Source organism: Trematomus bernacchii, unplaced genomic scaffold (genome assembly GCF_902827165.1).
Source record: "Trematomus bernacchii unplaced genomic scaffold, fTreBer1.1, whole genome shotgun sequence".
Classification (NCBI taxonomy): Eukaryota; Metazoa; Chordata; class Actinopteri; order Perciformes; family Nototheniidae; genus Trematomus; species Trematomus bernacchii.
Window position 1 is genome coordinate 947295 of NW_022987966.1, and position 9876 is coordinate 957170.

The 9876-nt window shown below is 41.6% G+C and overlaps 1 protein-coding gene across 1 annotated transcript; it reads left to right on the forward strand.

The window, feature by feature from the left end:
- Positions 1-4436: 4436 nt before the first annotated feature.
- Positions 4437-8844, forward strand: blvrb (biliverdin reductase B). Its single transcript, XM_034115925.1, has 5 exons — positions 4437-4636; positions 6179-6340; positions 7577-7666; positions 7868-7999; positions 8152-8844. Exons 1-5 carry the CDS (start codon positions 4552-4554, stop codon positions 8304-8306), a joined length of 624 nt encoding a protein of 207 aa, XP_033971816.1. The 5' UTR covers positions 4437-4551; the 3' UTR covers positions 8307-8844.
- Positions 8845-9876: the final 1032 nt, after the last annotated feature.

Here is a 9876-nt window from a genome sequence, read left to right on the forward strand (position 1 = left end):
ACTTGGAATGCTGGGCTATATTTGTCGTATCCTACAAAAATACCCTTTGCACATCTAGAATCTAGCTTCTTCTTATCCAGCTTATACCCGTAGCATTCAGAGCCAAATATTTTCATGTTGGACAAGTTGGGTGTTTTGCCAGTAAAAACACGGTATGGTGTCTCCGTCTGCCTTCTTCACCTGATCACGGCCCAGCCCTCTGCCTCGGCCTCGTCCTCGGTGTGGCGTGTCCCACCGTCGCTCCTCTCGCCTCGCTTGGATCTCGTTAGGGCATGTCCTAGCCATATGCCCCATCTTTCCGCATGTGTAGCATTCAGTGTCGGCCAAGTCCATCTTCTTCCCTCTTCCACGTCCTCGTGTCCTTGCCCCGCTAGTCCTCATAACGCCGTCCTCATCCGCATTCATGTCACTCGTCCTATATTTGTCAGTGCTCGCATAGCTCCGCAGTTTAGCTTTGAAGTCACCGAACGTTAGACGGTCGTTGGTTTGAGTGACGTGCACGACAAACGGGTTGAATGAGTCCGGTAACCCCTTCACTACCATGGCAATCTGCAACCCCTCACTGATATTTTCTTCGGCCCTTCTCAAAGACGTGAATATAGTCTCCGCTCGAATAATATAATCAGTAACAGTCTCGTTGCTTGCTTTGTGGAGAGAAGAGAGTTCACAGTACAGGCTCACGACTCGTGGTTTGTCCTTTCCTGCGTAGTGCTCTCGGAGTATTGCCAACGCTTTTCTTCCATCTCGTTTTGCGTCTCTCATTATGAGTGATAAACTCTTATTATCTAGACACTGCACTAATTCAGCATATGCTTCTGCATTCTTTGTTGCGTCTTCTTCAAGTGCTTGTTCGTTGTTGTAGTCTATCGCTGGCTCTTCCAGGATAACTTCACTGAGGCCGCGGAGTTCCATGTGCGCCAAAAACCTCGTCTCCCATAACTCAAAGTTTTTCTCGTCACCGTCGAATAACAACTTAAACCACCTTTGGCCTCCTTGACTGGGCCCATAACCTGTTGCGTGAGACATTATATTCAGCAGAAGTCTCCACGTTTTCAGTCAACCAAAGTAGTTTGTAAGTATGCTACGGACAGAAAACACACACGACCACATCGCTCAGAGTTTGGCCTGGAGTACGGGGCCGTTTATTGAATCTGCGCATGCTCATTAGCATGACCACGTTTATTTCACTCAGGCACATTCTGATGATGTCATACACATGAACTGTTAAACATGACTTTGTTCTTATACAAATATGCTTAACATAGAGCACACAGACTTATGGAGCATTGTTTCATTATCACTGTTCTAGCAAAGTGATTTTTTTATTTTTTTGAAAGGAATGCTCACGTTCATAATGATGTATTTTAATAAATGTTAACTTGGCCCATTACGTGACTATTTGTGTTGGGGGGCCCAGCTTTTTTTTTTTCTCCAAAGGGGGGCCCATCTGACGTAAATAGTTTGAGAACCACTGCTTTAGATGAAAATAAGGAGCCACTCCCCACGCCCCTCTGAGAGATATTTGGTTAAAAATAACACAATGGTGCTCTAGGAGGAGATTCAGGTGATAAATGAGTTGAAAATGTCACCTAAGTAACAAGTATTATCAGCTAAATGTACTCAAGGGTCAAAAGTACTTATTTTGCAGAATGCCTCTTATAAATGGGTTGTATAAAATATTATATTATGCTGTTTTTATAATTAGAAAATACATATTAGGGTTTGTTTATGTTGTAATTTGTCAAAATGTTTACATTTTTTCACCAAAGGAACTTTAAAAGCCTATGAACTAAAACACTTAGGACAATGAATATATGACAATATATGGCAAACTACAGTGTGTTATATTTTAAAGTGGAGGGCTGTGCAGACATGTGTGCAGAAATGTGCAAAATATAGTCAAGGAGCTGAGCATGAACATGGCTCACAGTATTAAGAAAAAAAGAACCACATGTTGTTCACAGGATGTGCATAAGGCATGTTTTTCTGGGGTGGATAAAAGTCAGGGTCAGTCGGTCGGGGTCCCGGGCCTTGATGATGAGGCCGGAGGGAAAGAAACTGTTCAGGTGGCGAGTGGTTTCGTTCCTGATGGAGCATAGCCTCCTGCCAGAGGGGAGCGGGGCACATACAATGTAGTATGATGTATAAATGTAGTAAACTAGAAGTACAACTTGGCAGAATATGAAACTACTCCTGTAAAGTAAAAGTACCCCTCAAATTATAATGAAGTACATTACTTGAGTAAATGTAATCAGTTACATTCCACAGCTGCATAAAACAAGCTTGTTTCTAATTTCGTCATCATGAGACAAAAAGATCAATGGTTCTTTAAAAAATCATAAAATGTTTCACAACATTTAGATCTGCAGGGTTCCCCAAGGGATTGCAGTCAGTCCAATATTATTTAACATCATGATTAATGATATATTTACATGTTTAGACACATGCATTCAATCGGCTCTATACGCAGATGATGGGGCTATTTGGATGAGGGAGCGATTAAAAAAGTGGAGAGGTGGTCATATAACTGGGGATTCAAAATGTCAGAAAGCAAGTCATGCTACATGGTATTCACAAACAAACGCAAGATTGATGGCCAACAGCTAACACTATATGATCATCCAATGACAAAGGTGAATGAGTTCAAATACCTAGGACTGTGGTTTGATAGCAAATATACATGGAAAATGCATATTAATCAAGTGGAAACAAAATGCAAAAAAGTATTACATTTATTGCGAGCTGTAGCTGGATGCAACTGGGGCGCAGACAAACAAGCATTAATAGACATTTACAGATCAATTATGAGGTCCACAATAGATTATGGTTGTATAATGTATGGAGCAGCAGCAAAAACATCGCTTTTAAAAATGGATAGAATACAAAATAAAGCATTGCGGTTGTGTATTGGAGCGATAAAGTCATCCCCTATCAATGCAGTTCTGATAGAAGCAGGAGAGACACCTCTGGAGATCAGAAGAGAGAAACTTGCTCTGTCATACTGGGTCAGACTACAAGGAAGTGGAGAAGAAAATATTTCAAACAGAATATTACAGGATTGCTGGGAATATGCAAAATTCCAGGGACGTGGGTTTGGCTGGACGAGTAAGGAGAGAACGAGGGCATATGGAGTGGAGAATGTCACGTTTGCCAAAGCAACCCCATTTAGTTCCTCCATGGCTTTTCCCAGAAGCTAACATAGATATGAGTATTGTAGAAAGGAAAAAAGAGTGGCAAATAAATGAAGTGGGAATTAAAACAAGTATGTATCTGAATGAAAAGTACTACAATTACCTACAAATTTACACAGATGGTTTTAAGAACAAGGAAGAGTGTGTTGGAGTTGGTATATACATCCCAGACTTTAAAATATCGATTTCAAAAAGAGCGTCTGATCAATTATCAGTGCAGCAGAAACGCTTGCTGTAATAATAGGATTACAGTGGGTTGAAGAGGTCAGACCAGATAGGGTGGTGATGTGCACAGATTCATTGTTCATATTACAAAGCATACAATCAACAACAACTGCCAGAGAAGACATACTCATAGAACTGAATCATAGCCTGTTAAGACTGCACAGAGGCGGTATAGATCTGCAGTTCTGCTGGGTGCCTGCACATGAGGGGGTGAAAGGGAACGAGTGTGCTGATAAATGAGCAAAAAGTGCACTTCAAAAGGAAATCACATTACCTGTTCAACTTGGTAAAGGAGAAGGAAAAGCAGTAATTAAGAAGAAAGAGATGGAGATCTGGCAGAAAAGGTGGGAGAAAGACCAGAACGGCAAAGACTATCACAAAGTACAAAAGACAATTACAATTCATATTTATAAAGAAAGAAACAGAAGGGAGGAAATCACGATCACTAGACTCAGAATAAATCACACGGCTTTGAATGGTATGCTGTATGTCATGGGGAAAAGTGACAGTGACAAGTGTGGGAACTGTGGAGTAAAAGAAGATGTAGAACATATCTTGTTACATTGTGACATCTATAAAGCGGAAAGAGAAAATCTAAAGGCTAAAGTTTTAGAGGCAGAGAGGGAATGGAGTGTGGTTGGTGTTTTGGGAACAAAAGGAGAGGGAGTAAGAGCTACCAGAAAGGCACTGTTTACATTCTTGAGTGAAACTGGGGTAGGAAAAAGAATTTAACATTAGGTCAGGAAAGAACATAGATTTTTATTTTTGTTTTATTTATTTCATGTTTTTTGTTGATTTATTTATTTATTTTGATTTATTTTGATTAGATCATAGGTTAAAGAGTTGGTATGATATGATGATTCATACTCATGTACAGTAGGTGGCGGTATGCACCTTTTAAGTTGTTTGCAATCCGCCAAAAACGAAGAGAAGAAGAAGAAGAAGAAGAAGAAGATCTGCAGGGCTCCTTTAACCCTCCTGTGGGAGGAGCCTGCGCTGACGCTCACTTCCTGTCAACAGAGGCGGTCCTGCTCATGTCAGTGTGACTTTAAGTGAAACTATCTTCTGCATTGGGCACAGTTTGGTTTCAACTGACAAGTTGTTTCTGTGTCGTGCTTTTTGTTACCTACAAATAATGTCGGACTCCATAAAAAACGTGGCGGTATTTGGAGCCACGGGAATGACGGGGCTCGCGACCCTGCCGCAAGCCGTCTCTGCAGGTGAGAGAGCACACATGTAGCAGGCTGTCTCTGCAGGTGAGAGAGGACACATCTAGCAGGCTGTTTCTGCAGGTGAGAGAGGACACATGTAGCAGGTTGTCTCTGCAGGTGAGAGAGCACACATGTAGCAGGTTGTCTCTGCAGGTGAGAGAGGACACATGTAGCAGGTTGTCTCTGCAGGTGAGAGAGGACACATGTAGTAGGCTGTCTCTGCAGGTGAGAGAGGACACATGTAGCAGGTTGTCTCTGCAGGTGAGAGAGGACACATGTAGTAGGCTGTCTCTGCAGGTGAGAGAGGACACATGTAGGGAGGCTGTCTCTGCAGGTGAGAGAGGACACATGTAGCAGGCTGTCTCTGCAGGTGAGAGAGGACACATGTAGCAGGCTGTCTCTGCAGGTGAGAGAGGACACACATTTGATTTTGTCAAAATCCACCAGCTTGACTAAGTGTACACTTTTGAAGGTCATAGCAAATGTTATCTATTCGATTATTGCATATCTATTACATGTAATCTGATTTAAACGTTAAGTTAGTAATATTTGTTTTTTCTCTGCTTTGAAATATTGGTTGGGATTCGCAAAAGATTTTTTAAAACATAAACTGCTGCAGACAGGCCGCTACACTTGCCTATATGACTTACACAAACACAATATGTCACATGATTGTATTTGCTTAAGCAGCATATTATTTTCCTTTCTCCTTCCTAAAAACTGTTGAGTCATGTTAGACGTTGCAGGGCAGCATTTTGCTGAGTCACTGAGAGCTGATAGTAGAAGCTGTTCACTATCTGGCCTGAACAGGGAGGGCGGTTCCCCTTATGAAATGGGTTAAGTTATTAAAAGAGCTTCTGGAAAATACTTTTATTCTTGCTCCAGTTTGAATATTTGTTAGCATGCTGTCCTGTAATACCAACCTATGTTTACAACACATGAAAGTTAGTGCACAATAAACAATCGGGTGACAGTTGTCAATGTGCCACAAAGAGTAATCCCTGCTCTTTTATTGGAGCCGCTAGATAAAACTCATTCTCATTCTGCCACTTCTGAATGGATGTCAAATGTAACAAAATCCCGCAAGAAAAAAGGAAAGATCTTAATTATTTAAGAAAATATAACCACAGTTTTAACTATGGCTGCACAATTTGTACAAATGTAACCAATCGCGATTCATTTGACTGATATTGCTATTGCGATTCATTCACGAAATTGTAGGTATTGGTCATTTTGCATCATAATTCTCATTATCATTAAAGATTTGTTGAAATGATAATGGGGGGAATATTTTAAAGATCTTAAGAAACAAATATGTTTGGTTAAGTGTGTACAAAAAATTGTATAGGCCTGGATCTTTTGCAGATCCTAAAAACTTGAATCAAAATGTAGCCTTATATAAAATATTGTGCTTGCTGCTATTTGAATAGTCCACCAGTCCATATTGCAATTTAAATATTTGATTAACTGTGCAGCCCTACGGTTAACAAAGAAATGCATCAGAAATGGCATTATTGTTGTTCTGTTTCATTTCTATGTCTCCTCCCTCAGGATACAATGTGACTGTGCTGACGCGAGACCCTTCCAGGCTGCCTGCCGACCACAATGCGTTCCGGGTGGTGGTGGGAGATGTGCTCAATAAAGACGATGTGATGAAGACCCTGGAAGGCCAGGACGCTGTCATCATCATCCTGGGCACCAGGAACAGCCTGAGTAAGGCTCCACAGTTTGACCCACAACTATGCAAAACTATGCAAAACTATGCAAAACTAACTTTCTTTCTGACCTAAAAGGAAGTTGTATCCCAGAAGTAGACATATACGGAATGGCATTGCATAAATGTAATTTACAATTTAGCTAAGCTTAGTTTACATTTTATTATTCTGATTCTGATTCTGATGAATTTTTGCTTACACTTTGGTTTTGTTTTAAAGTTTTGAATTAGCTGTCCTATATTTGCAGCGTTTCTCTTACTGTTGATTGAGCAATTCTTACACCATTATTGATTTGTTTTGCTATTGTAGAAGTTTTTCTTTGCATTGTCAAAGTTCACATTGGTAACTGACCATGTACACCTACAAGGAGGACTGTAGTTTGTAATGGTGTAATAATGTAAAACATTCACTAGAGGACGCTAACAGACTTTACAACATAAAGTTCCTATTTGATATCATCTTGTCAGTGTCACACAATCTAAAACACACTGTACATTAATGGTGGAAACAGGATTTACAATATGTAAAATATCTAGACTTTATCAAAAGTGGCAACACTTAAATATGAAAAGGCTAATGTGACACAGAGTAACTCCTTTTAATGTTGGAAACTTGTGTTTTCATGTATGTACTTTACATTTGCTCTACTTTATTACTATTCCACAGTATACAGTAGTGCAGTGATGACGTAGTTTTATGCTGTCCCAGGAGTTAGCATTGCAAGGGCTTCTTCGAAAGAAAGCAATGATATTTTTCAATTTGGCAGAAAATAAGCTCTGCGGCAAACATTTATGACTTACATTACTTACGTTTTGTTCAGCGAGATAGTCTCCACATATTAACCATACTTTGTTTTTAAGCGTCCATTAAATGCAATCACCACAGGTGAAAAGCTTTGTTAGGACATAAACTACATCATGGTCACATGACCTCTTGTCACCACCGCTAAGCTAAAGGCAGCTAATGGTTGGCATGATGATGTTCAGTAGTCTCAGTTTTTAGACACATAGGAGCTTTGGACATTCACAGTGGGGTATTTCTGACCTATTGGATCTCGTAGAACAAAACATGAAAATCTCTCACGTTTGTATTAACCACAGACCTTATTTCAGCGACCTAACCAAAAACACGTTAAAAAAAACTGTTGACTGTTTTAAACTATTGTCAAGAACAGTTTATTGATATGGAGTTCCCTTCCACTTCAGTACATGAGTCTGTGATCTGTTCTCATCAGGCCCGACCACCATGATGTCTGAAGGCACCAAGAACATAGTTGAAGCCATGAAGTCCTGTGGGATCTGCAAAGTGGTGGCCTGCATGTCAGGTACAACTCACTGTTTATACAAGTTACAACAGAGCGGGTGAGGTGGTGAAGTCTGTGTGATGTTGCTGGGTTAAAAGTGGCCGTTGTTTCTTATGTACATTGCATAAGGAAAATTACAAGTGTAATTAAAGTGTATTTGACAATCATTTATTGCCCTTTCTTTCTGAGAGTGATTGTGATTATTTTTCCTGATCCTCCCAGCCTTCCTGCTGTGGGATCGCTCTAAAGTCCCGCCCCGCATGCTTCCTGTGACAGAGGACCATGACAGGATGCACACAGTGCTGAAGTCCTCAGGGCTGGACTACGTGGCCGTCATGCCTCCTCACATTGCAGGTCAGTAGGAAGTAAAACTTTATTTCAAACAAACCTGGAAGAAAGGTTTTAAAACTGGTAAAGTATGATTATGTACAGTACTTGGTTAATGTACTTAGTTACTTTCCACCATTGATTTAACATGCGTTTTTGTCCCTAACTTGCTCCCTCAGACGACCTTCCTCTGACGGAGAGTTACCTGACGCAGGAGAACATGCTGAAGGGGAGAGCCATCTCTAAACACGACCTGGGACACTTCTTTGTCAAGTGTCTGTCCACCTCAGAGTGGGACGGGAAGGCTGTGGGATTGTGGGGAGAGTATAAATAATCCTAGACAGACAGACAGGCAGGCAGACAGACAGACAGACAGACAGACAGACAAGACAGACAGACAAGACAGACAGACAGACAGACAGACAGACCAAAACACACTGAAATTACTTTCTTTTTAGTTTTAGACTTGGAGATAAATGAAGAACTACAATATACATGTTTTGTGTTGTGATGAACCACTAATGCTTCTCTGTGATCACTTTAATAATAATAATAATTGAGCAGCTTTTTATTGCCGTAGTTATATTTTTATACCAATTTAGATATTAAAGGGCCCATGTCAGCCCGATTTTGGGAGTCAGAGGCCGTCAGAGGCCGTCAGAGGCCGTCAGAGGCAGTCGGGCATTCGCGGCGCCCTACTCAGGTTTGTGTGTCCTGCACCGTCGTCTCTTTACGGCACCTTTTCACACCGCCCGACGCCAGTCAGAGAAAGTCAGCCCAAGCAATCACTCTGATTGACTGTTCACACTACCGCTGCCTGCTGGTAAGGACAGTTATTGCCACTCGTCGACTGAAGTATTTGTGGTGTGTTCGTAGGCGGGCGGCGTAGCGGGCGACGTAGCCGACGCAGGCGACGAAGCTGACGTAAAAGTTGGGACGCCTTCGGTACGCGTTCTTTGGTCTCAGGTGGGTGTGTAGCGGCCTTTACACAGAAAATACCTGTCTCTGCTGCCCCAGAACGCCTCGTTGGAGATTTCTCATTTTCCATGTTTGCTTCCTGGGTTCTGTGACGTGTGAACACCCAAATCAACAACAAATGACCGGATTGGCCCAAATGGACCAATCCGCGGAGCACCTCACACACCAGGATCCCTTGGCTAACTAACAGGAAGTCCCCATTGACTTGCATAGAGCTCCCTGAACGCTGGTAAGATACGAGTTGGGATCGTGGAGAAATGCTCTCTGCAGACCCATTCTCACAGCGTTATAAACCTTTTTCTTACTCAATATCAAGCCACACTTATTGTTTTTACTTCGGCTGCGAGTGTTTGTGTGTGCTCAGGGTGAGTTTCGCTTGTTCTCGCTGTATCGCCGACCTGGAAACCTGTCCGCTCCTCGCAGCAGCGAGCCTCGCAACGTCCCGACCAATCGGAGCACACTGGGCTCACAGGGAGGGGGGGGCAGGAGCTCCAACAAGCCGTTTAGGACAGAGAGTGAATACCTGGTGAATACACATACTATACAGAGATGCTGTATGAGAAACCAATGTGAGTTTGGAAAATTGCACAATTTAAATCTATTCTAGTATACCACAACAATGGAAATAGGATCAGTAGAAATGGCCTTGACATGGGACCTTTAACACAAGCTGCAATAAGGATATATTTTAAAACAAGTGTCAAACCTGCTTCAGCTGTTTACACTGCTTTACACTTCTTTCTTTCACAATAACAATCTTTATGTTTAATGTTTCTGTTTTTGAAAATGTTATCGTGTGATACCTCCTGTCACTGCTCTCATGTACAGTGGGTTTGTTTCTATATCTGTTGAAAATAAAAGTGTTTATTGTGGTAACATTGTGCTGAAAGAGTGTCATGTGACTGATCGGACTGCGGCCTGTTTTT

Coding starts and splice junctions, on each gene's coding strand:
- blvrb (XM_034115925.1), top strand. CDS start 4,552: ATGTCGGACTCCATAAAAAACGTGGCGGTATTTGGAGCCACGGGAATG. Junction 7,667..7,867: donor AGTGGTGGCCTGCATGTCAG/GTACAACTCACT, acceptor TGATCCTCCCAG/CCTTCCTGCTGTGGGATCGC. Junction 8,000..8,151: donor CATGCCTCCTCACATTGCAG/GTCAGTAGGAAG, acceptor TTGCTCCCTCAG/ACGACCTTCCTCTGACGGAG.